The sequence below is a fragment of the Channa argus genome, chromosome 5 (assembly GCF_033026475.1).
Source record: "Channa argus isolate prfri chromosome 5, Channa argus male v1.0, whole genome shotgun sequence".
NCBI classification, from domain to species: Eukaryota; Metazoa; Chordata; class Actinopteri; order Anabantiformes; family Channidae; genus Channa; species Channa argus.
The window spans coordinates 1,011,330-1,036,201 of NC_090201.1; the positions used below are offsets into that span (position 1 = coordinate 1,011,330).

At 41.6% G+C, this 24,872-nt stretch overlaps 1 protein-coding gene across 1 annotated transcript; it reads right to left on the reverse strand.

Annotated features, from left to right (window-relative positions):
* Window positions 1–273: 273 nt before the first annotated feature.
* cfap57 (cilia and flagella associated protein 57) lies at window positions 274–23,851 on the reverse strand. The gene is made up of 21 exons (XM_067505379.1): window positions 23,369–23,851; window positions 22,878–23,191; window positions 22,529–22,788; window positions 21,664–21,832; window positions 21,434–21,586; window positions 21,037–21,176; window positions 20,642–20,807; window positions 20,440–20,553; window positions 19,826–20,038; window positions 6,339–6,512; window positions 6,064–6,225; window positions 5,361–5,516; window positions 5,017–5,110; window positions 4,673–4,863; window positions 4,405–4,578; window positions 4,140–4,298; window positions 3,875–4,018; window positions 3,620–3,736; window positions 1,269–1,403; window positions 994–1,137; window positions 274–871 (listed from the first exon to the last, which is right to left on the reverse strand). The coding sequence occupies exons 1-21, from the start codon at window positions 23,523–23,525 to the stop codon at window positions 704–706; spliced, it is 3,504 nt and encodes a 1,167-aa protein (XP_067361480.1). The 5' UTR covers window positions 23,526–23,851; the 3' UTR covers window positions 274–703.
* Between the last annotated feature and the right edge of the window lie 1,021 nt (window positions 23,852–24,872).

Here is a 24,872-nt window from a genome sequence, read left to right on the forward strand (position 1 = left end):
TATATATATATATATATGTATATATATATATATATATATATATAAAAAAAATAAAAAAACCTCTGCAATGAACCTTGGGGTTATTTTGGACCAGGATTTGTCCTTCACCTCACATATAAAACAAATCTCTAGAAAAACCAAAGAAACAAAATAAAATCTAGAATACAATTTGGAAAAAATGAATACATACAAGCTCACTTTGAGTACTGGTAATATGTCAAATAAGTCTTTTAAAAAACACCCCAGAAAGAGAAAATGGAAAAAGTGGTTTATTATAAAATGGGACATGATTGGGATGCAACATTGATTAGAAATGTAGTGGAATAAAAAGCATAAATATTTGCTCTTAGGTGTAGTGAAGTAAAGGCCAAAGTGGCAATAATTTAATCTACTTAAACTACAGATAGGTGTGAAAAATGTACTTAACTACAGGAACAAAGTACTTGTACTTTCATCACTACTTCAAATTGAAGTAAAATGATGGGTTGATTGTTTTTATTTGCTCTAAAACTTAAATTCCTCTAGTTCTTCAGTTACTTTTAAACCTATTAATATAATCTTGATAAACTTGCATTATTGAACATGTCTCGCATTCAGATGTTTAGTGTGATTAAAAATGCTGCCATTCATCACGGTGGCGTGGAAATCTGCATCAGCATTTGACTATAGAGTGTCTGTTGATGGGAGGATGTGGATGAGGTAGTTAGTTAATTAACATCTTTGTGTTGGGCTCCTTTTTTAGTCCTTCCTCTGAGTTTGGTTGTGACTTCTTCATTGTAGCCATCTGAGTTTTGTAATCTTTAACCTGAGTCTTTGCTGAACGCAGCTCCTTCCGCAGTTCATTGATCTCAGTGATCAGAGTCACATTTTCCTGCAGAGACAACAATCACCCTTAGAATTCCATCAGAAATTCCATTCCATTATAAGAAACTCACGATCTTCAGTACCTGGCTACAAGGGAAAAACATTTTGCAGATTTCTGATCCGTTTTACCTTCATGATTTTAATGTAAACTTTGTCATGCTCCTCCGCAGATTTGGCGAGCCTCATCTTTAGAGCATTGACAGTCCTCTCTAAGTGATCACGCTGGCGACAGAAAACCCTCTGTATATCTTCCGCTAGGCTGCTTTTCTCCAGCTTGGACACAGAACACACACATGCACACACACTTCACATGTTGTATGCACTTCGTACACTGTATGTAAGACTAGAATTTAAACCCTCCCTTCCACCCAGCTGTTAGGGGGCTCACTGGATGAACCACTCACCCCATTGGTCTGTGTAACATAGCGTGCATAGATAATCTGCACACTGTCCTTCAGTTTTCTCGGGTCCTGGATAAAACCAACACAGTTATGCAGGTCTGACTTGAGCCTCTGAAGGTGTGTCTCCAAATCTTTCACCTGACCACCGAAAAAAAAAAAAGTTAAATGGATCTTTAATTTGAAGCAAAATGGAACAGAATTTCTTCATGTCTATTTAATAAAGCCTAAAGTAAAGTCTAAGCTAATCTCAGTGATCTGATTTCGACAGTAGCTGTGAACCTATTCGTTGATGTAAAAGCAAAGCAATAAAGCAATGTTTGGGGTTTTGAATGGATAATTCTTAATCAGTCCCATCTTCTAAATAGGAATCATTTTGTGTAACAAATGTAATGTGACAGAACTATGAATACTGGTTACAAAGCAAAATTGCTCTTATTTTGACTAACATCTAGGAGTGTAATTTGAATATCTGCTATACATCTGCTGTGGATCCTGTGGATTCACAAAGATACAATACAAAAGCTAAGACATTTTCAAATACACAATAAAAACTGAATTCTGGTATTTACTGAACTTTACTTATCTGATAAGTAAAAATACAGCACCAATGAAATTGTATTTTGAAAATAATAGGCAGTTTTTGTTTGATGAATATGAGAGTTGTCAGTGCCAAACCAGTCTAAAGTTTCCATTTAGTCTAAAAAATAAAGATTAATTTTAAGCCAAACAGTTATACATCGACTAACCAGTGGCACCAAATGACAAAAAGGGAAAATGTCTTATTATTTGAGGTTTGCTGATAAGAATGTGGAAGCAATTGGAAGAGTTTTTAAAGAAATAAACAACTCTCTATACGCTATTCCCATAGAAATAAGAAGCAGTGCTTCTAAAACAAAACTATGTCCACATATACATGAAACATACAATTGATGATCAAAGTCATCTGTGTCCTGATGAAATAACCTGTATTATGCATATCTGTTTTATTGTACTGTGAAATGCTTGTTACTTTTTATCAGATTTATTTTCTGATGGGACTTTTGGTATAAATTAGCTGATGAACTAACCCTGGCACATTTATTCTGATATTATCAACTGCAATGTTCCATATATGTTAATAAACAAATCAATCAAATACAGCTAAATTGTTGCCATATACAGTGTCTTGACAAGTATTCATACACCTTGAACTACTTAACGTTTTGTCCCATTAGAACCACAAACTTAAATGTATTCTATTGGGAATTTAGGTGATAAAAAAACACAAAGTGGCACATAATTCGGGGAAAGGAAAATGATAAATGGTTTTCAAAAGTCCACCTGTGTGTGATTTAATCTCAGTATAAATACAACTGTTCTGTGAAGCCCTCAGAGGTTTGTTAGAAAACATAAGTGAGCAATTGGCATCATGAAGTCCAGGGTTAAAGTCAGGGATAAAGATGTGGAGTAGTTTAAAGCTGGTTACGTAATAAAATATATATCCCCAGCTTTGAACATCTCATGGAGCACTGTACCATCTATCATCAAAATGCAAAGAGTGTGGCACAACTGCAAACCTACTAAGACATTGGATCTACTGAACTGACAGGCAAGAAGACAAGAAGAGCATTAATCAGAGAAGCAGCCAAGAACTCTGGACGAGCTGCAGAGATCCGCAGCTCAGGTAGGAGAATCCGTCCACAGGACAAATATTAGTCGTGGATTCCCCAAATCTGGCCTTTATGGAAGAGTGGCAAGAAGAAAGCCATTGTTGAAAGAAAGACATACAAAGTCCCAATTGCAGTTTGTGACAAGCCATGTGGGGGACACAGCAGACATGTGGAAGAAGGTGCTCTGGTAAGATGAGACCAAAATTGAACTTTTTGGCCTAAATGCAAAAAGTTGTAAATGTATGGCAGAAAGCTAACACTGCACATCCCCCTGAACACACCATCCTCACCGTGAAGCATTGTTGTGGCAGCATCGTGCCGTGGGGATGCTTTTGTTTAGCAGGGACAGGGAAGGTGGTCAGAGGTGGTGGGAGGGTGGATGAAGCCAAATACAGGTCAATGTTAGAAGAAAACCTGCTAGAGTCTGTGAAAGACTTGAGACTGGTGGGGAGGTTCATCTTCCAAAGGACAATGACCCTAAACATGCAGCCAGAGCTACAATGGAATTGTTTAGATCAAATCATATTCATGTATATCTATATATTCATATTTATATCTAAGAATTGTTGAAAACCATTTATCATTATCCTTTTACTTCACAATTATTTAACACGTTGTCTTGGTCTGTCACATAAAATACATTCACATTTGTGGTTAACAAAATGAGGAACATTTCTGTAGAATCTGTAATATTTGTGTGCTCACTTTCTGCATCTCCTTGTACATGTCTTTTTCTCGGGTCTTCAGTCTGTGCCTCAGTTCTGAGACGCTGAGCTTCAGCTGAGTGTTGCTCTTGTCAATCTGCACCAGCTCCTCCTCCAGCTGCCAGAGAGCACACAAAGCATATAACCGCCAGCTCTGCCACTGTTTAGACTTAAAGTATGTTTGTCTTATCAGCAGCATCTACCTTATTCCTTTTATTGATTTAAAATCTAAGTAGAAATACCAAGACATACACACCTGATTGATCTTCTTCCTCTTTTCAGTAATTTCATCTTGTTGAGGCTCTGTCTGCTTTTTCAGTTCATTAAACTGGAAATCAAGAACAAACCTCAACTTCTCCAGTTCCTGGTTTTTCTTTTTTAAGCTGGCAATGGTATTATCCTGTATGGACATGTAATTTTCACAAGTCAGTTTTCTTATCCTAGTCGAAGTACAGAGCCTGCTAAAACCAAAGATGGTGATCAAACACTGTAGTTCAAGCTGAGGCCCTGATCTCAGTCACCTTGTCCTGGTTTGTCTTTTCATGCCCAGCAATCTGCCTTTTCAGGTCTTCAATGTCACTCTCCAGGGAGCGGATCAGCCCTAACAGCCTCTGCCGCTCTTGCTTCAGCTTGTTGATGTCTGTGCCCCTCTCTTCAATCTGCCTTTGCAGAGTATAGAACTGCAGGGGGTACAAACGGCAAGAAAGACAGGAAAGACGATGCGAAAATTACAACTTGTATTTTGAAAAATCGAAACCCTTTTCATTGAAAAAATTCTTTTGTCACCTTTTGTGTCATGATACCAGTTTCTCCCTTGAGATTTGTGTTGGCCTCTTTTTCTGTGTGTAATTTCTTCTCATACTTGATTTGGATGTCATGGATCTTCCTCTCCTCATCCTCCTCTACCTGCTTTATGATCTCTTTATACTCACAAATCTGCTGCTGTGCATCCTCTTGACACTGCAGTAAAAAAAAAAGCTGAATATTAGCAAAGTTCAGACACCTCTAATAAGCACCAAAGTTCTACCACTTCCTTCTGCTCCTGCTCATTGACCTGAGCCAGTAGCTGTATCTTCTCCTGCAGCTTGGCCTCACAGTGCTGCCTCAGCTCCTCCAAAGCTTGGATTCTGCTCTCTTCGTTAGACTTTAGCTGCTTCTCATGGTCCTCCTGCATCTGTTGATATTTCTGCTGAATTTCTTGATACCTCTCATGTTCCGTAATCAGCTTCTGGCTGTAGGATAACTCTGTATCACAGAAAGAAACTCATAAGAGTCAAGTTACTCTGAAAAAATGATAATAGTTTTTTTTGAGTTTGTGGTTTTATATTTAGATTTGTCCTTGTCGAAGAAAAGATACATTGTCCCGGGGTTGTGAAGAGGACTCTGTCCTCTACTTACCTAAATCCTTTAGTTCTTTTGCATGTTTCACAGTCACCTCTGCAAAACTCTCCCGGTGTTCAAGCTCCTGCTTCTCCATCTCTACCTTCATTGCCTGTAAGTACAGCACATGTTAAATTATATAATGAAATCAAAAGGCAGAAGCAACCATGTGGTGAATCATCAGAGACATCCTGCAAATAGGTTCTTTATTATTTCTGTAAAAACACACCGGTAATGTTAACACAAGAACTTAAATACATTCTTGGATTCTGTTAGACATCTTAAGCAGTGGCATGAAATACAGCTCTACATAGACTGACTTATGTTTCGAACACAGCTATCTGGCAGGCAGCCTGAAAGACCTGTTGTGTAGTTTTCAGAGATTCTATTTGCTGGGTAAACTTGTCAGAAATCTCCTTCAACTTTTCGTTGTAGTTCATGTCCTTAAGGCGGAGCTGGTACTCATTCTCCATCTGGAGCTCCTCCAGATGCATCTTCAGCTCCAGCATGTTTCGCGCCTGCAACACAGACACACAGGAGCAAGGAGCTCAATCAGGCTTAATGTGAAATTCTGTACAATGTCTATTTCCTTCTCTCTCCCAAATTACAGGGCTCGGGACGAGCAATCAGACAACACTGGCTTATGCAAACTCAGTGGTTTAGCATCTTCACAACTACAGCATGTGGCCAGGCGGAGTCTGCCAGGCGACCGACCAACCATAGGGTCTCCCTGACCACATGTCTAAGTTTCCCTGGGCAAGATGCTAAACCCCAAAAACTGCCCATCCCCAGCGATGCAGTGCCAGTCCCAAGGCCGGAAATAGGAATGAGATCTGGTGTAAACATTTTTTGAAAATATCTGTTGCCTAAGTCCTCTAACCACCTGTGGTACTGACTTGGACCGAAGGATAAAATAGATGTAAGAATTTGCTTGTGCACCAATAGAAAAATGGGATCCACCTCATGCTAATATACAGCACCAAAAATCAGCAGAGCATGCATTAAAGTATTATCAATAGAAAACAGATGTACACTAGTAAAATGATTTAAGGAAGATGCACAGACCTTATCCTCCAGGTCTGACTTGGTGACAAGGATCTCCTCGCTGTGAACGATCTGCCTGTTGCTCTTCAGTCCTCTGCCTTCTTTATCAATGATCCTCCACATAATCAGACAGCCATCTTCAGACACTGTCAACAGGAACTGATCGTCAAATGTGACCAACATCTGAGGACAACACAGGAATCATCAGTGTCTTAGTTATGTAGTGGTAAACATGAGAGATAATTTCTGGCAAATCTTCAGTGGTAATTAAGTTTTGCATCATCATTTCAACCCACCTTGGTGATGGGGCCACAGTGGGCTTGGTACATGATCCATTCCTTCTGAATAGGTAATGGATATTTAATGGCCCTGATGGTTCCACTGGAAGTCCCAGAGAAAACAACTCTACCAGAGTGAGACACTGCAACAGCTGTATGAGCTACCTCATCAGCAGGGACCTCCCTCAGAACCTTTGGAGCATAAGACCGAGAGAAAGTAGGGGAAAATAATCCAGCACTGTAAATATATATGTTAAAAACATTTTACTGCCCATTTTTTTGTTTTTATTTCTTAAGCATCATTATTTTTGCAGAGTATGTGCAAAAAAACTACTAATCAGGTTTTCTGGAGAGGTTTAAAAGCTATTGGTGTGACTTTGTTACCATAATGTAGTACTGTACAGTAAGTGCCTAAGACTTGTTTAGGCTGTAAGTGACTCAGCCTGTACCCGTGCGTCCCAAACTTTTTTGGATTGTAACACTTTAAAAAGGCGACTCCATTCTGAATGATACAACAACAAATGAACTGTGATTTTTACATTTTTCACACATCTTTTGTAAAAACCTGCACAAAATATGTGACAATTGTAAACGCTGTGGCGTACACACAAGGCTGCAGAGACAGACTGCAACAAAAATCAAATCAAAGCTTTACAGCCACAGCAGAACATGTTCCACGCGTTGATTTGGCATGTGTTTTTTCGCCGGGTGCCCTTCCTGCCGCAACCCTTAAATTTTCTTTTTTGTCCAAGCTTCGGACCAGCACCAAGGTTCCACTTGGTGGCTGGGCAGGGACACATCTGGTGGAGTGGGATTCCTACAGACTCCTGCAACAAAGTGACCTTTAACCTGTCCAACCTGTCCAGAGAATGTCTTTACTTTAGTGCAAGTCCAATAACTGTAGGAAACAATGTCATGAGCTTCATGAGAGATTAATACGTTTTTGACTAACCTGACCTTTGTCCCAATTTAGAGCTAGTAATGTTTTGAAATGTATTCTTACTATTTGATTTTATATCACATGACATGATGCATGCTGTGTTTATGACATATGGTTATTTCTTCATTACAGGTGATTGTGACTATTGTGAATAGGACATCAGAGGGACAGCTCATGTTAGATGTTTTGGAGATAAAGTCAGAGAGGACAGATTGAGGTGGTTTGGACATGTTCAGAGAATATATTGTGAATACAATTGTCTATATATGTTGATGTCCTGCTTAATGTCAGACAATTTCAGGTTCTGTTACATTCTGATGATCAACATATGGTGATGAGAAAATTAGCCTACTGCATGCTAACATGCTAAAGGACATCTCCATAGCTTCACCATCCTGCCCACGCTTAGTCTTCTCCTGTGCTGCTGAAAAACACATGCTGTGGTTGCACCGGGCGACGAAGGACTCTCCTTGACGTTTTAACTCCAACGGTGTTCTGAAATGCTTGGCCCACTGGTCCTGGAAATCTTCAGTAGACCCTCAGCGACTTCAGCACCGGGAAACTGCATCCTGAGTGAAATTGGAATTTGGTGTGTGTTGTAAGGAGTTTACTTACTCAGACCTTCTCGCTAGCCTGTTAGCTTAGCTACCCAGCATGCTAGAGCTTTCTCTGACTGAGGAAGAGTAGCTTTTAATGTAATGCATTACCAGTTTAAATTATATAATAAAGATGGAGCAGCCTAAAACTCCTGTGTGATTAATGCTGGAGTTCTGTCAAATGGGGGGAGTATCACATATTGACGAATGTCAATCCCCCCACAATGACCTAACCTTGTTACTGCCCCTAAACCACTTTCTCAAAATCAGGTGGCAAAGCTGTTTTGATGTGCCAGGTGGAGCAGTGATTGGTGTAAAGATACTGTAGTGTGTGTTGATCTGAACTTATTCAGGCCAAAAACGAGAGGCACCCTCTCTTCCCCGTTTCCCGTCTACGGGCGGGTCACCACCGCCTCCAGTTCTGGCCCTGTTCCAGTTCCTGTTCGCACGGCTCCTGTCTTTGAGTCGGCCCGACACCACCTCCAGTTCTGCTTCTGATCCTCTTCCTGCCTCAGAGCAGGTTGATGCCGTCTCCAGGTCTGATCCTGTTCCTATCACCGAGCGGGCCGACGCCGCCTCCGGTCCTGTACCTGTCACCAAGCGGATTGACACCTCCTCCTCTCCTGTTCCTGTCTCTAAACGGGTCAATGCCGACTCTGGCTCTGGTCCTGTCCCTGTTCGTCCAGGTCCTGTCCTGGCACCAGGGTTAATTGACACTTCTCCGGCTCTAGTTCCTGTTTGCCCAGTTCCTGTCTCTGGGTTGGCCGATGTCTCAGAGCGAGTCAACACCGCCTCCGGTTCTGGTTCTGCCCCTATTTGTCCAGGTCCAGTCCTTCACCAGGTTCAGCTGCTGCTCGTCCGGGTCCAGTTCCTGTTTGTTCTGTTTGTTGGTGATGTCACCAAGCGGGCTGACGCCACCAGTTCTGGCTCAGTTCCTGTTCCTGTCTCGGAGCTGGTCGATGATGCTAATTGTCCCGGTCCTGCACCCCCATCTGTTTGCGGGTCGGCCGTCACCTCGCCCAGCCCCGACTCTGATCCTATTCCGGCACCTGCCTTCTGGTCTGTCGACGCCCCGCCTGACCCTGACTCTGGTCATAATCTGGCACCTGCCAGATCACCTCTGGGTCAGCCGAGGTCCAGCCGGGTTCTGTTCCTGTTGGAGTCTCCGGGTTGGCCACGGTCCGGCCTGGTTCTGTTCCTGTTCCTGATCACTTTGCCGTGTCGGCCGAGGTCCGGCCTGGTTCTGTTCCTGATCAAGGCTCCGGGTTGGCCGAGGTCTGGCCTAGTTTTGATCCTGTTCCTGGCTCCGGGTCGGCCGAGGTCCGGCCTGGTTCTGATCCTGTTCCTGTTTTTGGGTCGGCTGAGGTCCGGCCTGGTTCTGATCCTGTTCCTGGCTCTGGGTCGCCCGAGGTCCGGCCTGGTTCTGATCCTGTTCCTGGTTCCGGGTCAGTGAGGTCCAGCCTGGTTCAGATCCTGTTCCTGACCCTGTTCCTGCCTCTGGGTTGGCCGACGTCCTTTTGGTTCAAGCTCCAGGTCCAGCTCCTGGTCCTCCATTGGTGGGATCGAGCTGTTGTCGCCGCCCTCCTGCCAGGACTCCTGCCAGACCTCCTGCCCGGTCCCCGAAGGGCTTCAGCCATCATCGCCGGCCTCCTGCCCAACCTCCTATGGGCCAGTTGCCCCGGGCAGGGACAGTTCAATTTCTCCAACAGCGCATGTACATGATCTTAGTATTTTAATAACACTTTTCTATTTAAAACTTTTAAATTTTTGAGGCAAACAAATTGGAATTTACCATGGGTAGTCTGATATATCAAATTCAAACTTAAAAATCCCATCAATAGAATTTATTTTTGCTTATGTATGGACTAACAGCACAAAATCATATTGTCAAACCTAATGTGGCTTCTCTGCATATTAAACATTACATGCAACCAGTTTCAGGTCGTGCATGCGCACGAACCTGTACAGCAAAGAGGGCACGGAACAGCAGCCGAGAGAAATGTGCACTTCAGTTGTGTTCATACAAAGTCCTTCCTGCAGGCTTGTGTGGAGGTGTAACCATGTTTGTTAATGTTTTAGAAACTAACCACTGTGTAACGATCAGAACGACCATTTGATTTCTCTGATTTACCTATTTGTTCTCTCTAATGCTAATCCCTCTCTTCATTCACTCACTCTGTCCTTCTAGCGCTGCTCTTGCTCTTACTGAGCTGGGGAGGAGGGGACAATTAAATGGTGTGTTTAAGAACAGCAACAGAGAAATCACACAGCCGTTAGTAAGTGAACAATGTCTGACGCTTTACAGCGGCTGGTTCTCATTCTTCAAGTAAAAAAGGAAATGGAGTGGATGTAGGACAGGCAGTGAAATTTGGGCACAACATTAACAAAAACGGGTCACGGATCCCTTCGTACCTACTGGCCAGACATGCATGCCGGGCGAGTCTCGTTGGCTATGTAGGGGAAATGCTGCCGTTGTTATACTGAGCCACAATGCAAAGTCTCTATCTTCTTTGAATCCCTACTGAGATAAGTTCCCATCTAAACAGGAAGAACCTCAAACTGTGTTGTAAAAGAAATGAGAAACCACAATACCAGAATTGGTATTGACACATTTCACTCAAGAATAACAAAATAGGAAACAACAAAAAGACCTCTCCATGGAGTAACAGCCACAAAGGGAGGTCAATGTGAAACATCAGGTCTGAGCAAACAGGACCTAGAAGCATCTTCTTCATGAATTCCGCAAAGCAAGAAAAGACTAACTCCGTGTCAGACCTCGGAAGTTCAAATGGACCAAACTAAGAGTTTAACACAGTCATAGTGATCCAGTCAGACTCAGATGAGGAGTCCCCAAATGAGGATGAATCAGTCATCCACAATGGACTGAGCTTCCTTATGTCACCTCACCAAAAGGGTACTGCCGCTAAAATTCTTCCTGCCCTTGATCATTGAACACATTATTATATGAACCCTTCCTTGACACAGCAGCGGAAATCACCGTGATGACGTTCTCTCAGTTGGAGGAATTACAGCAACCCTCAGAACTGATATTACCACTCCAACCATTCCAGGCCGTGATTTGAAACCAATATGCCCCATTGCTTCTGCACAGAGATGCTGGAAATTGAAGGGGTAATGTTCAATGTTGTGAGTGGTTATGCTCCACAGGTATGATGTGAGTTAGAAGAGAAGGAGAAATTCGGCAGTTAGATGAAGTGATGCAGAGCATCCCCAGAGGTGAGAGAGTGGTCATTGGTGCAGATTTCAATGGACATGTAGGTGAAGGGCACAGAGGTGATGAGACTGTGATGGGCAGGTTTGGACTTCAGGACAGGAATGCAGAAGGTCAGATGGTGGTTGACTTTGCAAAGAGGATGGAAATGGCTGTAGTGAACACTTTCTTCCAGAAGAGGCAGGAACATAGGGTGACGTACAAGAGCGGAGGTAGAACCACTCAAGTGGATGACATCTTGTGTAGACGTAATCTGAAAGAGACCAGTAACTGTAAAGTATTGGTAGAGAGAGTGTAGCCAGACAACACAGGATGGTGATGTGTAAAATGATGCTGGTGGTGAGGAAGATGAAGAGGACTAAGGCAGAGCAGAGGAAGAAGTGGTGGAAGTTATAAAAAGGAAGAATGTTGTGTAGTTTTCAGGGAGGAGCTGAGACAGAATCTGGGTGGTTTGGAGGTGCTTCCAGATGACTGGACCACTACAGCTAATGTGATCAGGGAGACAGGTAGGAGGGTACTCGGTGTGTCATCTGGAAAGACGAACGTGGACAAGGAGACTTGGTGGTGGAACGAGGAAGTTCAGGAGTGTATACAGAGAAAGAGGTTAGCTAAGAAGAAGTGGGACACTGAGAGGACTGAAGAGAGTAGACAGGAGTACAGGGAGACAAGCGTAAGGTGAAGATAGAGGTGGCAAAGGCCAAACAAAGAGCATATGAGGACTTGTATGTTAGGTTGGACACTAAGGAGGGAGAGGTGGATTTGTACAGGTTGGCCAGACAAAGAGATAGAGATGGGAAGGATGTGCAACAGGTTAGTGTGATTAAAGATAAGGATGGAAATGTATTGACAGGTGCCAGGAATGTGATGGGAAGATGGAAGGAGAACTTTGAAGAGTTGATGAATGAAGAAAATGAAAGGGAACGAAGAGTAGAAGAGGTGACTGGTGTGGAGCAGGAAGTAGCAAAGATTAGTAAGAGTGAAGTGAGGAAGGTGTTGTAGAGGATGACGAGTGGAAAGGCAGTTGGTCCTAATGACAGACCTGTGGAGGTATGGAAGTGTGTAGGAGAGGTGGCAGTAGAGTTTCTGACTAGTTTGTTTAACAAGATCTTGGAGAGTGAGAGGATGCTGAGGACTGGAGGAGAAGTTTACTGGTGCCCATTTTTAAGAACAAGGGAGATGTGCAGAGCTGTGGCAACTACAGAGGAATAAAGCTGATGAGCCAAACAATGAAGTTGTGGGAAAGAGTAGTGGAAGCTCGGCTAAGGGCAGAGGTGAACATTTGTGAGCAGCAATATGGTTTCATGCCTAGAAAGAGAACAACAGATGCAGTATTTGCTTTGAGGATCCTGATGGAGAAGTACAGAGAGGGTCATAGGGAGTTGCATTGTGTCTTCGTAGATTTAGACAAAGTGTATGACAGGGTGCCGAGAGAGGAGCTGTGGTTTTGTATGACGACGTCTGGAGCGGCAGAGAAGTATGTTAGAGTGGTGCAGGACAGGTATGAGAGCTGTAAGACAGTGTTGAGGTGCTGTAGGTGTGACAGAGGAGTTCAAGGTGGAGGTGGGTCTGCATCAAGGATCAGCTCTGAGCCCCTTCTTGTTTGCTCTGGTGATGGACAGACTGACAGGTTAGACAGGAATCTCCATGGACTATGATGTTTGCAGATGACATTGTGATTTGTAGTGAGAGCAGGGAGCAGGTGGAGGAAAATCTAGAGAGGTGGAGGTCTGCTCTGGAAAACAGAGGAATGAAGCTTAGCCGCAGCAAGACAGAATACATGTGTGTGAATGAGAGGGACCCAGGTGGAACAGTGAGGTTACAGGGAGCAGAGGTGAAGAAGGTGCAGGACTTTAAGTACTTAGGGTCAAAGGTTCAGAGCAACGGAGAGTGTGGAAAAGAGGTAAAGAAGCGAGTGCAGGCAGGTTGGAACGGGTGGAGAAAAGTGTCAAAAGAGTAAACGAGTATCAGCGCGAATGAAAGGAAAGATGTTCAAGACGGTGGTGAGACCAGAGATGTTGTTCGGCTTAGAGACAGTGGGACTGAAGAAAAGACAGGAGGCAGAGCTGGAGGTAGCAGAGCTTGTGACGAGGATGGAGGATCAGGAATGGGGACATCAGAGGGACAGCTCATGTTAGATGTTTTGGAGATAAAGTCAGAGAGGCCAGATTGAGGTGGTTTGGACATGTTCAGAGGAGAAACTGTGAATGCATTGGTAGAAGGATGCTGAGGTTGGAGCTGCCAGGCAGGAGGTCTAGAGGAAGAGCAAAGACGAGATTTATGGATGTAGTGAGAGGACATGAAGTTGGTGTGAGAGAAGAGGATGCAGAGGACAGGGTTAGATGGAGGCACATGATTCGCTGTGGCGACTCCTGAAAGGGAACAGCCCAAAGGAAAAGAAGAAGACTTTACAAGGTTGCTTCCCATTCACCCATTCACACACACACACACACACACACACACACACACACACACACACGCACACACACACACACACACACACTGACCACAGGGTCAGTGCAAAGAAAATGAATTGCGCATGCATAAAGCCGCCGCTGGTACCCATACCAGTAAGAGAATACAATAGAAAGAAACACTGCAAAATTACATACAAAATATTTTTTGATGTTTTAATGCATTTTCATTTTGTAAAAGTAGCTCTCAGGGGAAAATAGCTTGGAGACCCCTGCTATAAACTGATAATTCTCATAGTTGAAGAAAAGACATCAGCCTTTTCATAGTAGGAGTTTATTGCCGCCTTGTCTTCAAAGCTGCCATCATGGTGCCACTGGTGCGTTCAGCAGCTCCTCTTCATCTTAGGACCTACTGGACAAGTAGGGGTATATAGCGTACACACTAGGCTGCAGAGAGACTCCTAGCAACAAACTGACCTTTAACTTGTCCACCAGAAAGAGGAGTGGACCCGCTCCTTTCTCGGATCATGTCTTGGAAAATTTAAGTCAACAAAAACCATCAACTTTATCAGTATAAATTAACCACACTCCCCCATAAGAAGCCCATACTGTGATTCCTTATCAAGATCCAACTCAGGATGAACCCTGGAAAAATTCCTAACATGGATGGCTCCCCTGTCTTGATGTGAAGCAGACACGGTCATTAAACCATAAACCTTCACCACAGAAACACACAGACTTCATTTTGGTGCAAGTCCAATATCTATATGAACTAATGTCATAAGCTTCATGAAACCTCTATAATATGTTTTTGTAAGGCATTATATGATGTTTGATCCAAGTGTGGTTAGAATCTGGTTAAAAATGTCACTTCTTGAGCCTAATGCATATGCAGAAAATGTATTTTTTTAAGACAAAGAAAACTAGGCGTTTTATCCCAAAGGCATGCAAGAAGATAAAAGCCTATCAGCTTTAAGTTATTCTAATTATTTTTGCTCATTTTTGTAACTCTGTAACCTTGAAGTACAGCATGTTAACTCATCCGCAGCCAGAACCAGCCTTAATCCTTAAGTTATGTCGTGGCCAATTATTCAATTTGGTTGAGGACATCCTAAAGGACATCTCCATAGCATCACCATCCTACCATCCACATGCTGTGGTGGCCGCGGCTGATGAAGGATGCTTCTCTGTGTTTTGACTCTGACAGTGTTCTGGAACGCTTGGCCCACTGGTAATCGGAAATCTTCAGTAGACCCTTAGCGACTCTCAAGTAGGCCAAACTAAGCTCCACATTAAGCTCTACGAAGGCTGATGTCCTAAGATAAACTGCAGGTTTATTTACTAAATTTAACCATAAGTTTCTCCTCAAATTCTTATCCAAATTATTCAATTTTATCCTTTGGGCTGTATTTTTAGTTTTAGTATTAATCCTGTTTTCATTCACCATACAGTAAATTTTCTGTTATATTTTCTGTCTTGAACACCACTATCAATTTCCCAATTGTTTATTCCTCGATCTGTAAATTATCCCAATTATTTATCACCTGTATTTATGTTAGTAGTTAGTATATCAATAAATGTTCATTTATCGATATTAAGTGATTTGTTGTTTATTCTTTTGGTGATGGAAGTCAAGGATCAGCCGTCTCTAAAATGTCACTGATTAATTAATTTGTTCTGGTTAATGAAAGATTACCTCGTTTCAATAGAGTGATCATCTCGTATAACTGATCTGGTGCCCTATAACATGGATAAATTATAGCTAATGTGTAGGTTTGCTGCATTACTGCGATGCTCCAGTGTGAGGCCTAGAGCATCAGTCTTCATATTGATAACTCCGTATTGCTACAATGCAAATATTTTGTTTTCTTCATTCCTCACATCTTTTCTGACTGTGTCGGACAAACAGTTTTAATCTAGTGTTGAGTAGTAGATTAGCAGAAACGTGCTTTACAATGAGATAATATAAACCCAGCAATGATAATGATGTTTCCAGTAAGTTTTCAGTTTCAAAAGACATTAAAAACAGGCTTAATGTAGTTGTGATTTGAAAGTTTATTAGACATCTAGGTTGCATCTATTGAACATATACTATTATAATGGAGACGGAATTTGTGACATGTAAAACCAAATGTATTATATCCAGATATTATCTTCTGTAAACTTACAAATGATGTCACAGTTCAAATATTGTTATGCTTGTTATGTGACCTAATTTCACAGCTCACACTTAATGTGACACTTAATGATGTGACATTATAAAGATCATCCATTTAGAAACAGGCGCTAAATAGACCTTAATAAGGTGATAGCAAACAAGCTCAGGTCAGGTGGCTCCCTTAGAAGACCTGGACCTTTGCCACACCTCCAGAGGTGAATGAGTTGAACTGCTGATCATGTCCAGAGAGATTCCTACTCTGAGAATGACATGTGCAACAACTGGTGGTCGGGAAAGACGTTCTCATCTCGTTTCGCCTCGTCACCTCCGTTGCTGGGGGTGTAGGACTCATTCCTACTTTGTAACTAGTTTTGTAATAGTAACAGTTTATACATTATGAAAAAGAAAAAAAAAACTTATTTTGCATTAAACATCTGGTAAAAGCAAAAGAACTTGTAGTCAAAGGCTTTCTATGGGCTTAAGCCACCTTAAGCCCTGGGCAGAGGGCCCCAAGTAGCCCTACAATGCTCAGGGCTTTTGAAAGCCTCAAGCCATGCCCAGAAAGCCCCCAGACATTTGGGAACCCCTTACATGAACTTTCGGAAGGCTCAAGGCTAAACCGGGTCCCCTTGCCTGTGGCTTTCCAAGACAATGCTAAAACTAAATTTAGCCACTAGTTAACTTCCTGTCAGCTAGTTGCTATAATATTATACAGTATATCCACATTTATTAGGCAAGTTGTTTTTGAAGATTAATTTTATTATTGAACAACTACAGGCTCCCAGTCAATCCAAAATGTTAATAAACCTCAAACCTGAATATTTAAGAATGTAAAATAGAGATTTTGGCTTTCTTAGAAGAATATATATATATATATTTATTCTGTATTATTATAGCTGCCTAATAATGCAGAATTATTATGCAAATAAATGAAAAACTAAACTTGTTTATTTTTCACCTGTTAAAGTGAAAATAATCAAAACAAGTCAAAATTTACAATTCTGACATTTAAAAAAAAATTTAAATAAAAGAGTGAGCATTACTGCCACCCTTCATTTCAGGAACAGTCCTAACCCTTCAACTTTGTGTGCAGCAGCAACAACAGCCTCCCAGGCACTGTTCAGAGAGGGGTATAGTTTTCATTCATCGTAAATCTCCCATGTAAGAAGGGCCAACAAGTTCTCAATAAGGTTTAGGTCGGATAAGGAAGAGGACCATGTCATTCTTCATCTTTAAGGCAATCGAAGTGTGACTAGCCATACAGAGGACTTTGATGCATGCAATGGAGCATTGTCCTGCATAAATATCATGGTCTTCTTAAAAGATGCAGACTTCTTCCTGTACCACGGCTTGAAGAAATTCTTCTAAAAACTGGCAGTAGGTTTGGGAGTTGATTTTGAGTCCATCTTAAACCCATAAAGATCCAAATAGCTCATCTTTAATAATGACAGTCCATAACCAGTACCCCACCTCCACCTTGCTGCCGTTTGCATTGAAGTGCAGCTCTTCGCCAGACACATATCAGCCAAGGGTCCGTTAAGAGTCACTCATCTCATCAGTCCATAAAACCTTTGAAAAATCTGTCTTCAAAGAATTCATTGCCCAGTCTTGACGTTTGAACTTGTGTGTCTTGTTCAGTGGTGGTGATTTCAGTCTTCCTTACCTTGTCCATGCTTCTCAGCACTGAACACCTTGTACTTCTGGGCACTCCAGGTAGGCTGCAGTCCTGGAATATGACAGTACTAGAGGATAATGGGTCCCTGGTTGCTTCACGTTTGATTTTCTTCAAATCCTTTGGAGGTAATTTTCTTCTTTTTTCTCAACACGTGTCTCGTGACCCTGTTGACTACTTGTAACAAAACATTTGATGGTTCTGTGGCCCAATATCTTAGCAATTTCAAAACTGCATTCCTCTGAAAGACTTTTACAATTTCTTAGTTTTCAGAGTCACTTGAATCTTTTTTTGGCCCATTTTGCCTGAGGAAAAGAAGCTGCCTAATAATTATGCACAGCTTGATACAGGGTGTTGACCTCCTTGGGTCACACTCTCCCTTATAACACAGTCAATACAGTGAATCCAGAAAGTAAAAAAAAAAAAAGAATCCCAGCGCTCAACTTTTTCCTCATTTAGTTATGTTACAACCTTATTTCAAAATGGATTAAATTCATTATTTTTCTCAAAGCTCTACAGACAATACCCCATAATGACAACATGAAAAAGTTTGAAATCTTTGCAAATTTATTACAAATAAAAAAACAAAAAAATCACATACATAAGTATTCACTGTATTTTCTTAACACTTTGTTTAAGCACCTTTAGCAACAATTACAGCCTCAAGTTGAGTATGATGCTAGAAGCTTGTCACACCTATTTTTGGGCAGTTTCTCAGATTCTTCTTTGCAGTACTGCTCAAGCTCCACTAGTTGGATGGGGACTGTCGGTGCACAGCCATTTTCAGATCTCTCCAGAGATGTATAATCAGGTTCAAGTCTGGGCTCTGGCTGGGCCACTCAGGGACATTCCCAGAGTTGTCCTGTAGCCACTTCTTTGTTATCTTGGATGTGTGATTAGATGTGTGATGAACTGTCGCCCCAGTCTGAGGTCCAGAGGGCTCTGGAACAGGTTTTTATCAAGACAGTCTCTGTACATTGCTGCATTCATGTGGCTGCATGTGGGCGACTGTGGCACAGGAAGGTAGAGCGGTTGTCCACCAACAGTTGTTGGTTCAATCCCCAGCTCCTCTGGTCACATGTCGAAGTGTTCTTGAGCAAGACACTGAACCCCAAATTAGTTGCTCCCGGTGAGCGTTGGCCAGCTGCATAGCAGCTCCCCCATCGGTGTATGAATGTGTGTGTGATTGTGAGTGTGAATGGGTAAATAAGAAGCAGTGTAAAGCGCTTTGAGTGCCAATAGGTAGAAAAGCGCTATATAAGTGCAGACCATTTACCATTCATCTTTCCCTAAATCCTGACTAGTCTCACATCCCCACAGCATGATGCTACCACCATGCTTTACGGTAGGGATGGTATTGACCAGGTGGTGAGCGGTGCCCGGTTTCCTCCATACATGACAGCTGGCATTCAGACCAAAGAGTTCAGTCTTTGAGACCAGAGAATCTTGTTTCTTATGATCTCAGAGTCCTTACGGTGGGCTGTCACGTACCTTTTACTGAGGAGGGGTTTCTGGCCTCTCTACTATACAGGCCTGATTGGTGGAGTGCTACAGAGATGGCTTCTGTAAGGTTCTCCTCTCTCCACAGAGAAACACTGGAGCTCTTTCAGTGACCATCGGCTTCTTGGTCCCCTCCCTGACTAAGGCCCTTCCTTCTCTATCCCTCAGTTTTGCCAGCTGGCCTGCTCTAGGAAGAGTCCTGATGTTTCCAAACTTCTTCCGCTTACAGATGATTGAGACCACTGTCCTCATTGGGACTTTCAATGCTGCATACATTTTTCTGTACACTTCCACTGATCTGTGCCTCCATAATATCCTGTCTCGGAGTTCTACAGACAAATTCCTTGGACTTCATCGCTTGGATTGTGCCCTTACATGCACTGTTAACTGTGGGACCTTATATAGACAGGTGTCTGCTTTTCTGAATCATCTCCAATAAACTGAATTTCCCACAGGTGGACTCCAATCAAGTTCTAGAAACATCTCAATGATGATCAGTGGAAACAGGATGCACCAGAGCTCAATTTTGAGTGACATGGCAAAGGCTATCAATACTTTAACGTTGTCAATATTGAGTATTTTTCGTAGAATTTTGAGGAACGAAATGAATTTAATCCATTTTGAAATGAGGCTGTAACATAACAAAATAGAAAAAGCGCTGGGAATATTTTCTGGATGCACTGTACATATCACCTCCATCCATCCATCCATCATTTGTAACTGCTTATCCTGTGTAGGGTGTCAGGGTACACATCACTTTATATGCTTAAATTCAATAAGGATGTTTATACAGCTTGGAGTTGGACAATATGTATACAATTTATGATTTGGTTAAAATACTTATTTGCCAGATTATTGTGCACAGAGTGTATAACAATGCTAAAGGAGCTCTGAATATCTGAGATTTGGACGTAAGCCACTGTAAAACCACTTGTTCCACTTATGATCTATGGAAAGTCATTACACAGTAAGATACAGTAGTGTGTTTCTTCTTACCTGACCATCTTGGATTTCCTTCAATGTGCGGTCTGATCCTACAGCCAGGATGGTCTTGCAGTCTGAAGAGAAGGCAACACCTGTGTAGCTGCAGGACTTGAGGACACTTTCTGACTCGCGCTTGCCGGTCTGCGTGTTCCACGTATACACTGCACCATCCATCCCACATGATACCAGGTGGCTGTCATCCAGGCTCCAATCAATGCCACGGACCTGCAACAATAAAAGCTGTCTAGTTAATGATGAATAAAACTACAATGAAAGTCTGCTGCATACTATAGTGATTTCCCTCTTATATTAACATGCATACAAGTGTCTTTAAGCAAGACACTGAACCCACAACAGTCCCTCCTCAGCTGTGCAGCGCCAATCCCAAGCTGTCAAAATTGGGGAGGGTTGCATCAGGAAGGGCATCTGGCGCAAAAACTGTGCCAAATCAACATGCGTACTAAGGATCTGCTGGGGCAACCCTGAACTCACAGGATAAGCCGAAAGGATAAAAAAAAGAAAAAAAAAAAAAGGAATGCCCTCAAATGTAAAAAGAAGATATGCTTTTGATATAAGATAGGGAAATCACTCCATATACTGCACAATATATTTTCAACCTGACTCACCTTTCCATTATGAGCCTTCAGATTGAGGATATTCTCAAAAGCGGTGAAAGAATAGATGTGAATGACATTTCCATTGACTGCTGCGAACATGTGGCCACCATGGCTGAAAGCACACTAGGGTATGGACGAGGGAGAAGGGAAAGAGATGGTCGGACCTCAGGACTGAATCATATAGCTGTACACACACAATCAGCAAACATACCTCTCTGCAGCCACGGACAGTGAAGTCCTTGAAGGTGCGGATGTCATCAATAACCAGGTTCATCAGACTGAGTTTGTCTGAAAATCCCACCAGAATAAAGAGTCCAGTGGGGTGCAGAGCCACACTATATGCCTCCTCCTGAAATTGCTTGTACAGCTCCAATGCCCTAGCAACATTTTCCAGATTGCAGCAATAAAGAAGCATAGAAGCATGCGTTTAGCAAGCAATACTCAAAGACTACATTTGGCACTTAAGTTTGACTTGTGTACATTGTGTATATATATATATAATATATAATAACAATAGACAGTGTCTCAATTTTCAAAAAATGATGTCTAAGACTACGTGGAGAAATTAAGTAAATACATTATTGATTACAACATGTGATTACTTGCTTTGTCTCGTAGTTCCAGATACGGATAGAGTGGTCCAGAGAGCATGTGGCCACAAAGGGCTTCCGGATGCAGATGGATAAACCAGTGATACATTTTGAGTGGAAGGACTGGGACAGGAATTCGAAATGTAGCTTTTCTTCCTAAAAGAATAGATCTCCAAAGTTGACATCTTTTTACGTTCATATATAAAGCAAGGGAAAGCTGCTTTGACATTTAAAACATAAAAGAGGATAAACTCCAACATTGTGTAAGAAAGAAAAGAGAATAGAGGGAGGAAAGCTTTGCACAGTGTCACAACACACACAACACTGAAATGAGTGAAGGTCTTGTATATTTTTTTAATCCAGTGCTATTGTTAGTTTTTAGTCTTTAGTGGTGCTGGTACTGATTGTTTTACCCTGTGCATGTCCACAGATGACAAGTTGACACTGTATAGCTGTCCTTGATCCGTACTGATTGCCAGGGTCTCCTCAGCAGGACTGATGCACATGGTGTCAATGTCCTGGCATTCAGCCAATGTCACCTCATTGCTATATGGGTCTGAAGGAATCTGACACAATAGCATAGACATATGATCACTTTGTAACATACAGAGGCTCCAGTGTCATTTTTAGCACCACATTTTACCTGTATCTCCCTGCTCTTTCTGTAACCGTCATCATCTGTCTTCTCAAACAGACACACTGTGCCAGGACCCACAGAGCACACAAAACCCTTGGAGAAGGATTGGATGGCTGTGATGTGAGAGACAGTGAAGGGTTCTCCTACATCAGTTATCTTCCTCGTCTCCACTTGCCTGCACAGGCAGTTTGAAAACACGATGATTGCTATCGAATAAATCTGACTGAAAATATTTCACTGTGAAATAAAACCCGAGCTGAAACAATTTTTTTATGTCAAACAATGTTTAATGTCCTACAATAGTGAGGATTTGTAGTTTAAATAAAAGCATTACTCAATATGGGGGAAACATTGAAGCAATTTGCATTAGGTTCTTATTAAAAATGCAAAATCAAGATATGTCCAGGTTTAAGGGATAAACTCATTGCCAAGTGCACAGTATTAAAGCCGTAAACAGGAATTTATGTGCATTTCACAAATTCTAACTTCACAGTCAACTGTCTGTCAGAGTTTTGCTTGTCCAAACAGCAAAACTCTTCTTTAGCTTTTATTGGATCCCCTTGACTTGATGAGTTATTCAAAGTCGAAATGCTAAAGATTAATGGTATTTTAGTTAAAGTCAGGTGTCAAGTCTTTTGTTGAGTAAGGCTCAAGAAAAGCCTTTTCTCCTTTATTACATTTTTGTTCAATTCATTGTGATTTTGGTGTGTTGTTGGTTTTCTTTGGAATAAACGCAGTATAGTCAAACTATTGCCCTTTCAGTTGCATAAAAACAAATGTAGACTCTGCAGTATAACTACATCTAAAACTAAATTCCTGTCTGTGGGCAGCTGAATATTGACACTGAAATGAATTAGGACCAACAACTGACCTTAAAGGCTGCTCCTGCACAGTCTTAGAATTTATGCTGATCTCTCTTCGCAGATCCCCAGACTCAAACACCAGCAGTCTGCCTGTGTCTGTCCCGGCAATCACCTGCTCCTCAGTCATCCAGGTATGACACAGGAAGTTGATGGTCTCTACCTTTGCGAAGCTACTCTGTTTCAGGGTTCCCTCTGAATAGCGGAACAGCTTAAACACACCGGTTCCACTCACACACAGCTGCATGTTGTTGTAAGGGTTGAAGCTGACCTGATGGGACATTAACAAAATAGAATAATTTTCTCAGAGCATACATCATTCATGCCTTCAGTTTGGATATTGATACAGCACAAATCTACCTGAGTAATAGGATTATTTGAGTTACTGGTCTTCACTGATGCCAGGACCTTCTGCTTTTCCCAAAGCCAGAAAATCAGCATCCAGTCTGGCCCACCTGTTTGGCCTATCAGGTACTTGGAATCAGGGGAGAAAGCCATGCACACAAACTCTTGAACCAGTATTTCCCCTGCAGTCAGAACTTTCCTCTTTCTGCCCTGTTCGTGCTGCAGGTCAAACACAGTGATGGTGGCCTTCTCCCCACACTCTGACACTGCCAGGTAACGCCTGTTGGCACTGATGGCTAGAGCACGCATGCCCATGCTTTTCTCTGAGCCTGGAAGTAATAATAAATGGAAATATACCGATGTAAGTAAAATAAGAGCATCTCGTAACTAATAATAACTAATAGTATTAAACAGCTGTCTGATATAAACAAGTTAAGTGAGATAATTTATGAGAAATTCGTACAACTTTGAGCTCTTCCTGTTTTATTTTAAAGGTGTCAACCTACCTGGAATGAACCTTTGACATCTTTGGATGGTGTTGTAGCACACACAGTTGTTTCCACTGGGGAAAACCACCGTTTGCTCGTCGACGAAACACACATTGTTAGCCACACCTGCACGCAGACCGAAGACGAAATGAGCCTGAGCAACTACTGTAGCCATTTTCGGTATATATAAAATGCTCCAGTTTTTCAGGCCTCGACTAGGCTTTAAGCTTACTTAATTAAACAGAGCTGTCCACAAAGAACAACTCTTTTACCAATACAAACTGATTTAGCTAGTGTTAAAATTCAGAGAGGAGAACAAGCTACTAAGGCTCAATCCAACATACTGGGACAGGTACCCTACTACGATTAGAGTCTGGTCGCTAGGTAACCGAGGAAGTCCCGCGAGAGCGTTAGGAATCTTTTCAACTTTTCTTTTCTCCACTGCTCTTCGCTACAGTTTTCAAGCATAATCTCCAATCACAACATCAGTAAAACTTTCCATTAACCTTTTCTTTCATGTGAAAGAAAAATGGTAGCCAGCTACTTTCAGAATTGCAAGCGTCATCTCGCGGGATTAGGAGAGTTGCCCAGCGACGCAACACTCAACATTAATTAACGGCACCAACAGCATAATGCTAAGTATCTTATATTATGTCAAGCGCTGTAGATATTAATGTGCTAAAGTCTAATCAGATTATATGTTATACTACTACTTTAGATTTCTATGTTATAAAGAATTTTAAATGTAAATTGTGTGTAATAAGTTTACTGTTTCGCGGCCATAAAAGTTCAGATTTAACAAACAAAATCATCTTGAAAATGTTTTATGCCTATACTGTACACAAGCATATAACAGACAAGGATTTAATTTGCTCTTGGCTTTATTTAACTAACTAAAACTAACTAAATAGCATTTCACCAACAATATGTTTGTATTGTGAATTAGGTATGTTTTATGGTACTTTTAGGTTTGTATATCGCTTTCTGAAATATTAAATTTAATTCACTCTTTCAGAACTTACTTTAACTACCTATTTTGTATATGTATAAAATGTAAACTAAGGTCCAGCAATTTTTAAAATTTATTTTTTGCATGTAGAGGTGACATTTGAATTATTGTTTTGTGTCGGGTAGCAAAAACAATAACACATCAGAGACAAGGCCCAGCATATCTAATAAAGTTACATCATTGATGTACATATAAGGATACAAGGCAAGTATAGGTAAAAACTGATGGATTAAGATAGATTAAACAAAATCACAGAATAGACATGCATAGCTACCAAACAAACCTGACTATTGATTTGCTTTAAAGATTAGCAAATTTAGAAAAATGATACAATGACTGATGCAAAATGACATTTTTGGTACTAATGCAGAAAATATTTATTGATGAAATGTAAATTTTAAGACATCCATTAGTGCAGTCTTGCCTCATAGAAAGGTACTTCCTCACTTACACATTAGTAAACTAAAGTCTGCATTTAAAAATGAAACATACAATAAACTACCAAACTGGAGG